This window comes from Mustela erminea, chromosome 8 (genome assembly GCF_009829155.1).
Source record: "Mustela erminea isolate mMusErm1 chromosome 8, mMusErm1.Pri, whole genome shotgun sequence".
Classification (NCBI taxonomy): domain Eukaryota; kingdom Metazoa; phylum Chordata; class Mammalia; order Carnivora; family Mustelidae; genus Mustela; species Mustela erminea.
Window position 1 is genome coordinate 29,210,758 of NC_045621.1, and position 16,156 is coordinate 29,226,913.

Consider the following 16,156-nt stretch of genomic DNA (forward strand, 5'->3'; position numbering starts at 1 on the left):
AAGTTTAGTATGTAAAGAATGAATGAATGGCTGGGGGATAATGGCTTGGAATGGGGAGGAGGGGACAGTGGAGGTAATGGAGCACGCTATCTCAGGAGCTCCTCTCCGCCTGCGGTGGTGACCTGTGCTCTGCCCTGCCCTGGTTGGCTCTGCTGTCTGCCAACTTCAGCTACAATGCACTGACTTCCTTAGACAGCTCCCTGGTGAGTGCCTCAGAGGGAAGGGGGTTTGGGGAAAGACAGAGGAGGCCCTTAGCGGGGAGGGCCAGCTGGCTACCTGGAGGTATCTGATTGTCTGCTGCCCACCCTCCCCCCACCCGCCCCAGCGTCTCTTGTCAGCTCTGCGCTTCCTGAATCTGAGCCACAATCAAGTCCAGGACTGCGAGGGCTTCCTGATGGTGAGTGTGAGTAGGCTGCTTGGGGCTGGCCCTGGGGCTCTGATCATTCCACTCTGAACATCTCTCCTGGACCTGGTTTTGCTCCCACCTCACCCTCTCCCAGGTGGGGCTACATCCTGGAAGCCATACTCCTTGGGGACTCAGGCGGGAGCATAAGAGAAGCCAGCATTCAAATCTCAACTCCTAATCCTTGTGATTTGGTGCGAACTAAACTGGGGCCCTCTTAACTTGTCAAGCAGGACTCCTAGCTAGGAGTACCTGCTCTTATAGTATTAGAGCGGTCATGGAGATTATGTCACGTTACTTAGCCTGGCATCTAGCTCAGGAAAGGTAGCTTGGGGATGATGGTGAGGAACCTTCTCCCAGGTCTCGCTCTCAGAGAAAAAGCTGGACAGCAGTTACTGTGGTGAGAACAGATTTTAGTCACACGCTAGTGCAGTAGTAATAAGGCATCAGGGTATGTAATCAGTAGTAAAACCATTTTAATTTGTAACAAACTTTAGAATGAATGCATCTCAGATTCAGTTTGTGCAGAGATTGCTGGATGTTTTAAAGGCAGAGTGAGGGAGTGGGCGTGAGAAGGCAGGGGCTTAAGCAGGTTCTCTCCTTCACGGAACTACCCCGTTTTCTCTGGAGTCAAGGAAGTGGAAATTTACAAAAAGCAGGAAGGGGGTGTTGGTCCATATGAAATCCGCCTGGGTTTGCTAACTGGCGCTCTCCAGAGTTAGCCTCCTACCTTCCCACAGAGGCTGGGAGACAGGGGCTCTGTCTTCAGCAGTTGGCTGGAACAAACTGAATTCTCCTGACAGCCTGGGTTATTCTAGGGGGGAAGGTAAGGGGCTGGAGTTGTCCTCCCAAGGATATGATCCTGAGCTATTAGGAACTATTCTAGGATTTGTTTAACTCTGTTGACTTTGGGGGGCTGGAGGATGGGATGAACTCATTTGTGCAGAGAGTATATAGTCTTTTGGGGCCAAAGTTGAAAAGGCCTACTTGAAAAGAAGGCTACTTTTTAGGCCTACTTGAAAAGAAGGCTCAGAGAAGCCTGGCTCGAGTCTGGTCAAGGAGAAAAGCTTTGTCATCACCCCCTCTCAGGACTTGTCTGAGCTCTACCACCTGGACATCTCCTATAACCACCTGCATTTGGTGCCAAGAATGGGACCCTCGAGTGCTGCCCTGGGGACCCTGATACTGAGAGGCAATGAGCTCCGGAGCCTGCAGGGTGAGTGGGTAGTTTGGGGAAGGAGGTGGGGGGCCAGGGAGTAGGAGAGGGTGGGGCGAGTGTGAAGGGTAGAGGAGCAGTGTGAGACTCAGCCTGGGACCCTCATGCCTCCAGAGCCTCAGGTGGGCTTGCGGGTAGGTCTGAGGTGCCCCGGCTGGTCTTTCTGCTCTACCCTCCATCAGCACCGCCCCCCTCCCATGCCCTTCCTGCTCACCACCACCCTAGGCCTGGAGCAGCTGAGGAGCTTGCGGCACCTGGATGTGGCGTACAACCTTCTGGAAGGCCACAGGGAGCTGACGCCTCTGTGGCTGCTGGCTGAGCTCCGCAAGGTGCGTCCTGAGCGCTTCCAGGACCTTGTGGGACCCGGGAGCCAGCTTGGGACCTCTCCATGCCTCCCAGGCTGATTTGGTGAGTGCCCTTCCTCACGGCCCATCTCATTCTCCTCTTCTGCCCTTCAGCTCTACCTGGAGGGGAACCCTCTGTGGTTCCACCCCGCACATCGAGCGGCCACTGCCCAGTACTTGTCACCCCGCGCCAGGGACGCTGCGGCCGGCGTGAGCTGTCTTCTCCTGTTCGCTCTGCCTTCCTTGTCCTGCCTGTCCTGCCCCCTGTCCCCTCCTCTGCACCCCCCAACCCCAGCCCTGGGGGAGGGGCCACAGCCCAGGACCCCCGCTTGTTCAGCGGCTCCCTCCCGCTGGTCCCTGTGGGGCAGGGAGGGCCCCCCAGGGTGGGCGGGCAGGTACTCGGCCACCGACTCGGCCCCTTCCCTTTTATCTTTGCCCAGTTCCTTCTTGATGGGAAAGTCTTGTCATTGACTGACTTGCAGGTTAGTGTGCTGGGAGCACCGGGAGTAGGCCATCCAGGACCGATTTGGGAGGACATGACGGGGTGTGAGGGTGGGGGTCTCTCTGGGTAGCTACAGAGTAGGGCCCCTCCCTCAGCTAGCCTGGTGGGCAGAGGTGCAGCTCCGGCTCCAGCCCTGCTCTCCTTCCTGTTGTCGCTTGCCAGACCTCTACCTCTTCGGGGCTTGGCTCCTCTGCCCCACCTGTGCCCTGGTCAGCGGGGAGTACTGTTGAAACCTCAGGTGGCCCTGACTTGAGTGACAGCATCTCCTCAGGGGGTGTGGTAGCCCAGCATCTGCCCCGGAAGGTTAAGGTAAACAGTGTCCTGGACCCCCTTGTGCCTGGGCTCAGGTCCCTTTTTGGGGGCTCTGGGTTGTGGATGGGCTGGGAATAGAAAGGCCTCATCCTTGCTTGTGGGTGGGGCTTTCTGAGTAAAGTTGGGTATGTGGCCACAGACAGCGGGGCGGGGGGCCCGGTTCTCCTAGACCATCTGTCCTGCGTCCGCCTTCAGAGCCGAGTCCGTGTGAGGCGAGCAAGCATCTCAGAACCCAGTGATACCGACCCAGAGCCCCGGACTCTGGACCCCTCCCCGGCTGGTAAGTCAGTGGCAGCCCCAGCTGTCCTTGCCCTACTCTTGTCTTTTTTTTTTTTAGATTTGATTTATTTGGCAGAGAGAGATACAGCAAGAGAGGGAACACAAGCAGGGGGAGTGGGAGTAGGAGAGGGAAAAGCAGACTTCCCAGTGAGTGGGGAGCTTAATGTGGGGGGCTCGATCCTAGGACCCCAGGATCATGTTCTGAGTGGAAGGCAGACACTTAAGGACAGAGCCACCCATGCGCCCTGCCCTAGTCTTGTCTTAAGGCTCCTGCCCCAGTCTGCTGGGTAGGAGGGATTCTGTTTGAGCTGGAGCAGAGCATTGCAGAGGGTCTCTTAGGCTTTCCTCCTTCTTTCTAGTTTAAGGAAAAAAGAGACCCTGGGCAGCATTTTCCAAAGTGTTTTTCCAGGAACTTGAATTGTATGGGATGTAGAAAGGTCACTTGCTGAAAAGGTTGCATGGGAAAGGCTGGGCTGACCAGAGTTAGTAGGCGTCCTCCCTGCAGGCTATCTCAGGACCTCCAGCACACTCCCCAACAGCATATGCTGTGTGCTTCTGACTTGCCCGTGAGCACAGGGCTCCATAGGACACGCTTTGGGACGTGCTGCTGAGGGGAAGCCTTGAGCCTTCCTCTGATCCCCAGCCCCCATCACATCACACGTCCTCTGACTTCACCCCAAGGAGCAGTTGCAGAAGAGGCTGGGGTCGTTGGGGGGTCGTGGTGAGGGCGCAGGCTCGCTAAGCGGTGCACCCCACCACCGGCCCAGGGCGGTTTGTGCAGCAGCATCGGGAACTCGAACTCATGAACAGCTTCCGGGAACGGTTTGGCTGTGACTGGCTGCAGTATAGGAATCACCTGGAGACCTCCGGTACCCCTGTTCTGGCTACCCCCAGCACCCCTGCCCTCAGCACACTGCCCCTGAGCCCAGGGTCTGTGCCTGGCCCTCCGCCCCCAGAGAAGGAGTCACCGCAGGGAATGGCAGAAGTCAGTTTCCTGCCGGAGCCCCGGGAGGAAGAAGAGGTGGAGGAGCAGGAAAAAGAGGAAGAAGGAGAGGAGGAAGAGGAGGAGCAGGAGGAGGGCGAAGTGGAAGGTGAGCAGTGAGCGCTCATTCAGCGCCCGGGCCACGTGCTGCTGCGTGTGTCTGGGAGAGCTGGGCAAACCCGGACTCGGGGTGGCTGACCCCTTCTGGATGGAGGGCCACCCCACAGGAGGGTGGAGTCGGGGATACCTCTCTGCTTCTTACAGGGTTGTTCTCCTGGTCTCTCCTCAGCCGAACTGTGTCGCCCCATGTTGGTGTGTCCCCTGGAGGGGCCCCAGGGCGTGCGCGGTAGGGAGTGCTTTCTCCGGGTCACTTCCGGCCACCTGTTTGAGGTGGAGCTCCAAGCTGCTCGGACCCTGGCTCGGCTGGAGCTCCAGAGCCTAGAGGCAGCTGAGGTGGAGCCCGAGAGTGAGGCAGCACTCGAGGTGAGCACCAGTGCTGGGCGTCCTGGAAGCGGGGCTGGGCTTGTCGTTGGAGCCCCCTTGACAGACAGCTATTGGGTGCCCGGCGCTGGGTTGCGAGTTTCCCACAGTCTCTGGCTGGCACTTGGAGCAGAGCAGGGGAGCCGCGGGGGGCGAAGGCGAGGTCCCAGACAGTTTGGAAGGCTGGGCTGAGGAGCGGGGCTGCTGAGCTAGTGTGGGTGTGAGCTAGAGTGTTTCCGAGACATCCAGAGCTGCGGTTTCCAGATCTCTCTCATCTCCTCCCTCCTTTTTTTAAAAAACTCTTTTATTTCTGCTCTTCCTTTTTTTTTTTTTTTTAAATTTTGACTGTGTTATGTTAGTCACCATACAGTACCTCATTAGTTTTTGACGCAGTGTTCCAGGGTTCATTGTTTATGCACCACACCCAGGGCTCCGTGCAGTCCGTGGCCTCCTTCATACCTGCCACCAGGCTGACCCAGCCCCCACCCCCTCAAAAACCCTTCGTTTGTTTCTCGGAGTCCACAGTCTGTCTTGGTTCATCTCCCCCTCTGATTTCCCCCAATTCACTTTTCCTTTACTTCTCCCAGTGTCCTCCGTGTTATTCCTTATGTTCCACAAGTAAGTGAAAGCATATGATAATTGACCCTCTCTGCTTGACTTATTTCACTCAGCATAATCTCTTCCAGTCCTGTCCATGTTGCTATAAAAGTTGGGTATTCATCCTTTCTGAGGGTTGTGTAATACTCCATTGTATATATTGACCATATCTTTATCCATTCATCCGTTGAAGGGCATCTCAGCTCTTTCCACAGTTTGGCCATTGTCAACGTCTCTGCTGTGAACACTGGGGTGCATATGGCCCTTCTTTTCACCTTCTTTTCACTGTATTTTTGGGGTAAATACCCAGTAGTGCAATTGCTGGGTCATAGGGAAGCTCTATTTTTAATTTTTTGAGGAATCTCCACACTGTTTTCCAAAGTGGCTGCACCAACTTGCATTCCCACCGACAGTGTAAGAGGGTTCCCCTTTCTCCACATCCTCTCCAACATATGTTTTTTCCTGCCTTGTTAATTTTTGCCATTCTAACTGGTGTAAGGTGGTATCTCAACGTGGTTTTGATTTCAATTTCCCTGATGGCTAGTGATGAACATTTTTTCCCTCCCTCCTTTTTTTTTTAACCCGGTTCCCCACTTTGTGCACAGGGCTCAGATCTGCTCCCCAGGGCCCCTGTCCTTGCTCTGCGTTTCTCCTACATTTGCCGTGACCGGCAGCTGCGTCGCTATGTGGTGCTAGAGCCCGATGCCCATGCAGCTCTCCAGGTAACGGGGCCTAGAGTGAGGCTCAGGGGACTGGGCGGGGGCCTGAAAGGCGGAGGGCCAGGGTCCACTGCTCACAGCTGCTTCTGGCCCACCCTGTTTCAGGAGCTGCTTGCCGTGCTGACCCCAGCAGCCACCGCGGCTCAGCGTGAGCTTGGGGAAGTGAGAGACCTGCTGGGGGGCAGACTCCAGTGTCTACGCTGTGGCCATGAGTTCAAGCCAGAGGAGCCCAGGTTGTTAGACAGTGAGGAAGGCTGGAGGCCTCTGTTCCAAAAGACAGGTACACATCTTGCCCTTGACCTTCCTGCGCATGGGACTCCCACCATTTCAGAGATGTTGGCTTTGAGAGAGGGAATATAAAGCGGGAACCCAGGGAAGGAAGAGGTGGGGACCAGCTCTTCTGTCTGGAAGGAAAATAAAACTGTCTGGTACATTTACCACCCCCCCCCCCCAAAAAAATACAAGGAGCAAAAGAAGAAATTAGATCCTCTTTTTTTTCTCTTTAAAAGTCAGGAAATACAATCTCTGTAATTCTTGAAACATACTCATTATTTTTTCATAACTTGCAGGCTTTTTCTGCTTTTTTGGCTAATACTTGGAAACTCCATAAAAGCTGCTTAACTCTCACTGCAGTACTGGGTGTAGTGCTGTCCTCTGAGCATGGTTGGCTGTTGAGTAAGGTGCTTTGTGAGTTGGCTGAGGTTGTCCTGCCTTGACTGACCTTATGAGCTACTTGAGATCAAGTGGTGCCTCATGGGATCTCTTCACACCCTGTTCTGTATTTTTTCCACTGCAGATCAGTCAGAATTTTTTTTACAGATTTTAAAAAATCTTAAAAATTTTTTTTCTTTAAGGATTTTAAGAGGAAAAGAGATATCCTTGATAGCATTTGTGTTGAAATGCATAACTTTTTAAAAAATATGTATCTGTCAATCAATCAATCCATAGATAGATACAGAGAGGGGGAGAGAGAGCATAAGTAGGGGGAGTGGCAGGCAGAGGGAGAGGGAGAAGCAGGCTCTCTGCCAAGCAGGGAGCCCAATGCGGAACCCAATCCCAGGACCCTAGGATCATGACTTGAGCTGTAGGCAGATGTTTAACTGACTGAGCCACCCAGGCAACCCGAAATGCATGACTTTTATTAGCCACTTTGTCTTCCTGGCAGCAGCTGGAACAGGAGTTTAAAATTTATTGAGAAAATGGACCCTTCACTGTCCCCCACCCTGAACCTCCCCAGAAGTCCAGAATCATAATGTGTGCAGTGGAAATAGCCTCATCCTCTTTGAGACCTTTTTGTGCTGCGCAGCGTTGTATGGCCCCCGGGGTCCCTCCGGTGGGTCATTAAATTGGACATTGCTGAATGCTGTGTTCTCCTTTTATTTGAGCGTTGGTTACCTTATCTGGAGCAAGAAGAGCATGAACTCATCCTCTGTGCTGTTAGATTTAAATGTCACAGGAAGATACCAGGTACAGTGTCAGGCACAAATCAGAGGTTCTGTTTAAATGGCAGCTGCTGCTGCTCCAGCCTCAGCCGCACAGTCTTGGACAGGGTGTGTCAGGATTCTTGTTTTATCTTAAGAGAGAGAGAGAACACAAGCCTGGGGAGCGGCAGGCAGAGGGAGAAGCCGCATCCCCGCTGACTCTGTCCCAGGACGGTGGAATCGTGACATGAGCTGCAGGCAGATGGTTAGCTGCCCAGGCACCCAATTCTTTTTTTTTTTAAGAGTTTACTTATTTGAGAGAGTGCAGCAGTCTCATGAGTGGGGAAAGGAACAGAGGGAGAGAGAGGGACAGCTAGACTCCCTGCTGAGTGTGGAGCCCGGCAAGGGCCTCATCCCAGGACCCTGGGATCATGACCTGAGCTGAAGGCAGAGGTTTAAACACTGAGCCTCCCACGCATCTCAAGGGAGTATTGATTCCACTGTCAGAAGGTCCAGTGTATGCCCACGACAGCTGCTCAGAGAATGTTTCCTCTCTCACTGCCGATCCCTGACTTGGATTCTTTTTTTTTTTTTCTTCTTAATTTTATTTATTTATTTGACAGACAGAGATGACAAGTAGGCAGAGAGGCAGGCAGAGAGAGAGGAGGAAGTAGGCTCCCCGCTGAGCAGAGAGCCCGATGTGGGGCTTGATCCCAGGACCCTGGGATCATGACCTGAGCTGAAGGCAGAGGCTTAACCCACTGAGCCACTCAGGCACCCCCCTGACCTGGATTCTTTACCTGATCCCATCACCCATCCTGACAACCCTATAGGACAGGCACTGTCTGCGCTCCCTATTATAGAGGAGGAACCAGGCTCAGAGAGCTTGGTGACTTGAGATTGCTTAGATGACAGCCGTTAAGTGATGGATCCTGGAATTGGACCCATACCTGGCACCCTTGCCTTCCTGATCTGTTGATTTGGGGCTTTTAGACGAGGCTGCTGGAGCTTCAGAGCACATGATAGCCTGAGGCTGTGGAAGGGGGCCAGAGCAGGGTCTGGCTGAGTTTGGTCATCTCTGGGAAAGCCTAAAATAAGAAGGGGGTATAGTTTGAGGTGACTGTGGGCCCTGGGTCTGGGTTTGCTCCTCCCTCACTGGGATGGAGAGCGATTGGTGAACTGGCCTGCCCAGGAAGTGGAAGGGGCCTGTTGGGAATGGTGGGGAGCCTAGGAAACTGGGGATGTCGGCCAAGGTGAGTCCAAGAGCGGGTGGGAAACATGACAGAGTGGGGGATTGTGGTGCTGTGTATGGGGCTACACAGGGACTGTGCTCATCCTTCCAGAATCCCCTGCCGTGTGTCCAAACTGTGGTAGTGATCATGTGGTTCTCCTGGCTCGGTCCCTGGGAACCAGTGACAGGGAGCACAGACAAGATGAACGATCACCAGCTACCTTGCAGACGGCCAGCCCTGTCTGTGACTCTCCTGACCACAGTGACCACAGCAGCAGGGCTGACGGGACCCCGTCGCAAGCGCCGGTCTCCCGGGAGCGCCACAGTTGGAGCCTCAGTCCCCGTGAGTAGCGGGGAAACAGGACCAAGGTGGTTTAGGGAGGCGGGAGAGCGCGGTGGTAGCCTGGGCAGGCTGATGGCCCCCTGCTTGCCCCCAGCCCCTGAGCGCCGTGGCCTCCGCTCTGTGGACCACCGACTCCGGCTCTTCCTAGATGTTGAGGTGTTCGCCGATGCCCAGGAGGAGTTCCAGTGCTGCCTCAAGGTCTGTGCCAGCCTGGCGCTGCCCTGCGTTCCTCCTCTGGCCAGTGAGGGGGCGCTGCTGTGTCCCCCGCAGCCAACGGTGTCTGCACAGGGGCTCTGAAAGCTCTGGGTCAGGTGCCCAGTTTCAGCTCCCGCAGTCACTTGCAGTGTGGCTGTGGACACGGTCCTGGACAGTGACCTGTCTTTGGCACTCTGCTTCGGGGATGGCGATGCCTACCTCGTAGAGTGTGCTACCATCAGTGAGCTCCAGGGTCTGGAAGCTGCCCAGCCCGCAACCTGACTCACGTGGGGCCTTCTGTCACTACTACAAGTACCCGGTGTTATCGGTCCCTCTGCTAGCACCTGGCATTGGCAAGACACTAGGGTTTAGAGTAAAGCAGTCTTGCCATCTGTCTTCTATTTTGGTGTGAGAAACCCGATGATCATGAGCTAGGAAAGTGCTAGAATCAGGCTGAGGCATCAAATTCAGCTGGAGTGATGGGGCCTCTGCTTCTCCGGGAGCCAATCTAAGATCCAATCCAGGTCTTGAAGGATGAGTTCTCGGGGGATGGGGGCGTGATGTGGGGAAAGGAAGCAGCACCTGTGTCAGGGTCCTAAAGGAGGGGCAGCTCGTGGGGAAAAATTGTTGCCTTTGGGGCGACGGGGTGGGATCGGGAGAGGGCAGGGACCCTGAGGGGCAGGCAGGGGTCTGTTTCCGGGTAGCCTCAAGTGTCTGCCAGGGAGCTTGGACTTGATCCCAAGGGCTGCAGGAGCCCTGGAGGCAGGGGAGCAGCCGTTGGTTTTGTTCTACCCGAGTCCTGCTAGGAGTCTGGCTGAGTGTGGAGGGCAGGTCAGAGGGGGTGCGATGCCAGGCAGGGAAACCCCTTGAGCCCGCCTGCAGGCCAGGGCGCAGGGGGGTGGCGGGCAAGGCTGGATGTGTGAGTAGTGGGGAGGGTCGGCCGTAGTGACTCTGTGCTCAGCCTGGCAGCTGCCTCCTTTGTCCCCTCTTTCTCATTGCCTTCCTCTTCCCCTTAGGTGCCACTGGTGTTGGCAGGCCACGCTGGGGAGTCTGTGTGTCTTGTGGTGGTGTCTGACCTCAGGCTCTATGTGTTGAAGGTGACTGGGGAGATATGGTGAGCAAGTGGGGCCGCCAGGGACGGGGCAGGGCTCCTGCTGGGTGTCCCGCCACTCACTCTTTGCCACTGCTCTGACCCTCACTCCCTACAGCGGGCCTCCAGCTAGCTGGCTGCAGCCAGCCCTGGCCGTTCCCCTGCATGACCTAAGCGGCATCGAGCTGGGGCTGGCAGGACAGAGTCTGCGGCTGGAGTGGGCTGCTGGGGCAGGTAGCTGTGTCCTGCTGCCCCGAGATGCCAAGCGTTGCCGGGCCTTTCTAGATGAACTCACTGGTGAGAGAGGGAAGAGGGAGGGAAGGGAGTGGTGGGGAGGGCGAGTGGGGGCCGAGGGGTCACAGCTGCCCACGTTTCAAGGCCACGGTGGAGATGGACAGGTAGCGGGACTCATCCCCTATAGAGGTTTCTGGAATCTAGAAGTTGAAATCAGGAAGTTCTCGAGAGGTGGAGAGGTTGGGATGGAAGAGCTAGAGTCTCTGAGGTTCCCTGTCCCTGGCTGGCTCTGTCCAGATGTCTTACAGGCTCTGCCCCCTAGCTGGAGGAGCAGTGTCCGTGCCACGGAGGAGGAGGTGACCCCGAAGCACCGCCTCTGGTGAGTGGATAGGAGATTGAGGCCAAGGTTGGTGCCCAGGAGCCGGGGGCCCCCTCCACAAGCACCCACTGGGGTTGGGCCCTGAGCCTCTGGGCCTGCCTGTGGTCATGCTCACGCCTCCTGACCCAGCCTGGGTTTGTCCCCCCTGCTCCTCTCAGTATTTCCTACCCCTGGGCTGACCACTCCTTCCCCTCAGGCCGTTGCTGGAGAGAGACCCTTCCTCGGAGCCTCCCCTGTTCTTCTACCTTCGGGTGTTCCTGGTGGAAGGTGAGGCTTCTGTCTTCTGTCTTGCCTCAGGCCCCTGGATAGGGGCCCGCATTGCGCCTCTGTGCCCTTGTAGTATTTTCAGTTTCTGGAATCTGGACTTCTTTCACAGGCACACCCAAATGACAGCCTCCGTCTTCTGGCCTCTCTGAGTGGGGTGACAGGTTACCTGAGCCCTCAGAGACCTTTGCTTTGAGGTTAGGCTTTCTGTGAGGTGGAGCAGATGGGCTGGGTCTGCTCATCCTGTTAGAGGAGCACGGATTTTCCTGGCGGGCTGGGTGTGGGGCAGGTTCCTTCTGTCTTTGGCCTCAGGGGTTTTGGAGTCTAGAGATGCCAGGAGTTGGACAAAAAGGAGAGCTGGCCTCCAGGGGCTGCTCCGTGACCACCTTGGCATGATGTGGTTCATCCTTCTCGAGTGGCACCAGGAGGCCGCCCTGGGGATCTGGGCTCCTCTGTGGCTTTCCATTCTGGGTCTCACCCTGTCTCTTTCCCTCCAGGCCCTGCCACCTGCCCAGTGTCCCTGTTGATGACTCTGTCCACCCTGTACTTGTTAGAAGAAGACCTTGCAGGCTCCCTGGTGGAGCCCGCTCTTCCAGCAGCATCTGGTGAAGCCTCTGAGACATCCCTGCCCTTGGGGCCGGGCCCCTCTGTGCGTGTCAGGGAGCAGTGGCCCCTCAGCAGCTTGAGCTCCGTGCTGCTCTATCGCAGTGCCCCAGGGGACCTGCGGCTGGTCTTCTACGATGAGGTGTGTGCACACACATGAGAGAGGGAGAGGCAGGGGCTGGGGTGGAATTGCGATGGGCAGTTGTGGTGGAGGGCACACGAAGAAGTGGGGTGAGTAGCTGGGGGGCTTGCTGGGTTTGGAGGAGCAGCAGGCAGAGAGGGCAGCTGCTGTGGGCAGTGGAAGCCCGAGGACCTGGAGCCCAGCTTGTGTTAGCGGGAGGCCTTCAGTAACGCATTGGCTGCTGCTTGGTGTTCACGTGTGAAGGGGCCCCAGGTGCCAGCCCTTTGCTCTTCCCAGACTCTGTGGGATGAGGTTCTGTCGTTAGGCCTGTTACAGATGGGGAAACTGAGGCTTGGGGGCATTAACCAGTTTGTCTGGGTCACAAGTGGTCGATCCAGGAATCAAACTCCAACTGGTTTCTTGGAGTTGAGTCCAGACCTTATGTTCTGGAAAACAGGGTGAATTAAAGAAACAAGACAGTACACATGGAAGCCTCTGTGTGGGGGCCTTCAGTAAGTGTTCTGCTTAAAAAGCCCGAAGTCTGAGTCTTCTGTGGAAGACACAGGCCTGGGGCAGGAGCAGGCCTTGAGGCAGGGAGGGGCGGCAGATCTTCCACGAATCTCCGCTCACTACCACTTGCTCTCCAGGTGTCCCGGCTGGAGAGTTTTTGGGCCCTTCGTGTTGTGTGTCCAGAGCAGCTGACGGCCCTGCTGGCCTGGATCCGGGAGCCCTGGGAGGAGCTGTTTTCCATCGGACTCCGGACAGTGACCCAAGAGACTCTGGATCTCGATCGGTGAGGCTTCCCTGCCAAGCCCGCCCCGGCCTTGGAGCTATGGCTGCTGAAGCTCTCTGTCCCGAGTCTGGCTGCCAACTTCTCCAGCCGTGGACGCTCGTCAGTGAGGCCCCAGATGGCCCACGGCTCAAGACGCGGTGAGAGAAGTCGCCTGGCCTGGTCTAGCCCCAGGGGACAGGCTACATGGGCAGTAGGAATGTTTCTCCTGCACTTTTTCTCAGGTATCAATAAAATGGTTTCCCTTCCAGATGCCATGGGGAGTGTTTCCGTGTGTCACTCAGGTGGTCTGCTCTTCTCCGCTTCTCACAGAAACCGCCCTGCCCACAGCTGTCCCTCAGTGGATAGCCCAAGCCTTATCAGTCCCGTGAGCCCGTGAGCCCCCTCTGCCCCAGGCGATGGGAGCAAGTGGGATCCCTGAACCGTGGGCGCCAGGCCTCAGCCAGCCATGCCTGTTACGGGGACCTGACGTGGGAATCACTGCGGAACAAATGGCTGGGCCAGCTGGGTTCTCGCTTTCTCATTCCAGCGGGGCCCTAGTGAGGATCTCTGCTGCTGGCAGTGGGCGCTCAGTATGGGGGGCTGTCTGCGGAGTAGGTATGTAGACTTGGGGCTGTGGAGGGAGTAGTCGCCTCCTCTCAGCCCTGCCTCGTGCATCCCAGAGGCCTGGTCGGGTAGACCCCATGCTGTCACCTCTGTCCCTGTTGCCACAGTGATCCATTCAGGGGTTGTCACGTGACTCAATTTGGTTGCTGGAGCACCCACGAGAGAGGTATACTTTCCCTGTGAGGGGTGCTGAGAGGGTGAGCCCAGAGCTGCCAGCCTTCTCCTGAGAGCGGAGCCATGCAGGGAGAGGCAGAGCCGAGATCGGGGCACACAGGCCAGGTCCTGGAGGTGTGTTTGGAGTTCTTGGATCCAGCTGTGCCTGCGGGCAGGTGCCCCTGGGACTTCAGGTTATATGAACTAAAGGAGACCCCCCCCCTCCTGTTTCTCTTCCTTCTCTCTCTTTTGTTGGCCTAGGCTAATTAAATCAAATAATACGCCACAGAAAGGGTCCTAACTGCATAAATCCCCACTCTGACATGAGCTGGCCTGACTTGGGGTTTCATTTTTGCTCTTGAAAATGAATGTAGCAGGAGTGGTGTCCACATGTTTGTGTAGAGAGGCCGAGAGGAAGGCTTGGGCAAGGAGCCTTGGAGGCTCGTCAGGCCACCCTTGTATGCGGAGGGTGGGCTCTGTTCGAGTCTGCTGGGTGGTTTTGGAGAGGCTCTTCTCTACTGAGCACTTAATACGGAGGCCGCTGAGCCAGGTGCCTAGTGATGGTCTCTGCTACTTATGGGGGCTCCTGGGAAAGGGTGACATCTTGTTACAGGAAATAGGCTTAGAGGAGTTAAACAACGCGTTCAAGGTCACATCAGTGAAGGGAGGAGCCCTGCTGTGTTCAGGCTCATGTGACTTCACAGCTAGGGCAGTCTACAAACCACGGAGCCTCCCTGCCTCCCCTCTGCTCTCTAGGCCCAGTCCCACTCATAGAGAGGGAGCCCGGCCCACTCAGCCCTGCACAATCCTCCACTTGTCCAGGACGGGCAAACCGGGTGGACTGTACGTATCTGAAGCAGTGAGATGTTAGGTGATGTATTCATTCATGGGTGATTTTCACCCCTTCCTGCTGAACTGTAGAGAAAAAGATGCCAACCTTCAGGCGTTAAGTTGGAGAGCCAAGCAGTAGGAAGAGGTTTGAAAGGGACCACAGAAGGATATCAAGAGCTCTGCAACGGGAGAGAGGGGAGAGTTTTTAGAGGAGGGCATTAGGAGCAGTGTAGGAACAATTCCCCTTTACCCTGGGGCTCTCAGGGTGGACGGGCCCTGGGCCTAGCTCCGTGTTTGGAATTACAGAGGACAGCGACCTGTCAGGTGCTCCCTACGCCACCAGAGCACATGGAGGCAGCATTTTGGAGGCACTTGGCAGGTTAGTTGCCAGATTTCTCCTGAATGGAGAAGGGAGGGGGTCCAGAGGATCCTGTGGGTGACTGGGGTGTGTGACTGGGGTGCAGGGAAGTCAGGGGAGAGCAGGCAGAGAGCTTGCCAGCCGGTTGTTGCAGGAACGCAGCAGGAGGATGGTGTAAGCCCAGCCCCCAATGGGAATGTGAGCAAGTTAGACTGGAATGGATGGAATTGAAATCACCGATGAGGCTGAGTTGACTTAAATGATATTGGATCAACTTCTCTGTTGGTTGGAAATGAGGGCTCCGTTACAAAGATAAAGTTACCAAGAAAAAGGTCATTTTTGCATACCTCAGTTTAGAGGACTGCCCTATCTCTAAGGTTTCTGTCTATTACCATTGCAAGGTCAACATAGGAGGGTCTGGAAGGTGTGGGCCTAGAGAACAGGAGAGGGTATGGTTTCCTTTACCATAGGAAAGGGGGTTGCTCCTTTCTCCCCCACTAGAAGGCCTTTGACTTCGGGTTCATGGGGAGGGATGTGCTCTGAAAACTTGGTCAGGCCTCACTGAAAGCTGTTTTGGGGAAGTCCAAGGTGGAGCCTGGGGTTGGGGTGTTTTGTAGGCTAGAGAAGACTGGGTTGGGCTCCTGGGGCCCAATTCCACCCTTGACCCAGCCAGCCCTGTGCAAACCCTGGGGCCCCAGAAGACGGAATTGTTGGGGAACTAATCAGTGCACCAGAGGACACTCAGCCTCCTGCCCTGCAAGAGCAAAAGTACAGTGGAGAAGCCCCTGGGTCCTGAGGAGGGGAAGGAAATGTGGGACCCTAGGAGGTAGAAGCCTTCGATATTGGTTAGAGCTCACTCCTTAGTTCTGCTTACCCTCCCTCCCCGCCCCCCCCTTTCAGGCCTTCCTTTTGATTTTATTTGAGAGAAAGAATGAGTGCATGACTTGGGGGAGGGGCAGAAGGAGAGGGACATGCAGACTCCATGCTAAGTGGGGAGCCCGCTGTGGGGCTCAATCCCAGGACCCTGAACATGACCTGAGCAAGAAATCAGACGCTTAACCGACTGGACCGCCTAGGAGCCCCCATGGCTGCCTTCTCTGCGGGTCAGCATTGTTCCTGTCTTGAAACATGTTCGTTACATATTCATAAGTATACGAAATGGGTGAGTTTCTTTATCCCTTCAGTTGACAGAGATTAATAGGACACAGGTCCTACTGCAGAGCCCATTAGAGCATATGTCAGGGCAGGAGGCTCATCAACCACTCCCAGGAGAGCAACTACCTTCTCTGGGCCAGGACTGCTGAGAGAGGACGGTGAGGGCAGCCCTGAAAGCTCCCTGGAAGATTTATAGAGGCACACCTCTAGGTAACGAGGACGGTAATGACCCAATAGCTATGGCTCAGTGAGCCCTTCTTAGGGCCCGTGCGTTGTTTAAAGCATCTCATTTCCCCAGGTGTTTCTTACAGTGTTTTGGTCACAAGACCTAGAGCTTAAGGAAAGAGTTTAAGGAAAGAGCCCTGTGTATGGAAATGACCCAGACTGGGAAGGCTGGTGCTGAGGTCCCAGAGACAAAGCTTCTCCCACGTCGTGGAACCAGATGGTCTCTCTTTCTCTCTTCCCCTCCTGCAGCAGGACCCTGGTCTGGTTGAAGCAGTGTGCGTCTTGGAACCGGCCAGGCGGGAAATGCTGGCTAGGGTAGACGG

The 16,156-nt window shown here is 55.8% G+C and overlaps 1 protein-coding gene across 4 annotated transcripts in view; it reads left to right on the plus strand.

Annotated features, from left to right (window-relative positions):
* The window catches only part of STK11IP (serine/threonine kinase 11 interacting protein), a 19,471-nt gene extending 4,144 nt beyond the window's left edge, over positions 1–15,327 (plus strand). For 2 of the 4 annotated variants that reach the window (XM_032354930.1, XM_032354928.1), the window contains 20 exons: positions 96–203; positions 326–397; positions 1,493–1,619; positions 1,845–1,948; positions 2,078–2,173; positions 2,404–2,445; positions 2,628–2,774; positions 2,973–3,057; positions 3,824–4,147; positions 4,328–4,521; positions 5,721–5,837; positions 5,940–6,114; positions 8,599–8,829; positions 8,924–9,027; positions 10,041–10,138; positions 10,233–10,411; positions 10,646–10,727; positions 10,924–10,994; positions 11,489–11,736; positions 12,363–12,760. In XM_032354930.1, coding sequence (XP_032210821.1) covers positions 96–203; positions 326–397; positions 1,493–1,619; positions 1,845–1,948; positions 2,078–2,173; positions 2,404–2,445; positions 2,628–2,774; positions 2,973–3,057; positions 3,824–4,147; positions 4,328–4,521; positions 5,721–5,837; positions 5,940–6,114; positions 8,599–8,829; positions 8,924–9,027; positions 10,041–10,138; positions 10,233–10,411; positions 10,646–10,727; positions 10,924–10,994; positions 11,489–11,736; positions 12,363–12,512 — 2,754 coding nt within the window. In that variant the 3' untranslated portion in view covers positions 12,513–12,760. Of the gene's footprint in view, positions 1–95; positions 204–325; positions 398–1,492; positions 1,620–1,844; positions 1,949–2,077; positions 2,174–2,403; positions 2,446–2,627; positions 2,775–2,972; positions 3,058–3,823; positions 4,148–4,327; positions 4,522–5,720; positions 5,838–5,939; positions 6,115–8,598; positions 8,830–8,923; positions 9,028–10,040; positions 10,139–10,232; positions 10,412–10,645; positions 10,728–10,923; positions 10,995–11,103; positions 11,189–11,488; positions 11,737–12,362 lie in introns of those variants that run through there. The other 2 variants (XR_004288568.1, XR_004288569.1) reach the window with 2 other exon arrangements.
* Positions 15,328–16,156: the final 829 nt, after the last annotated feature.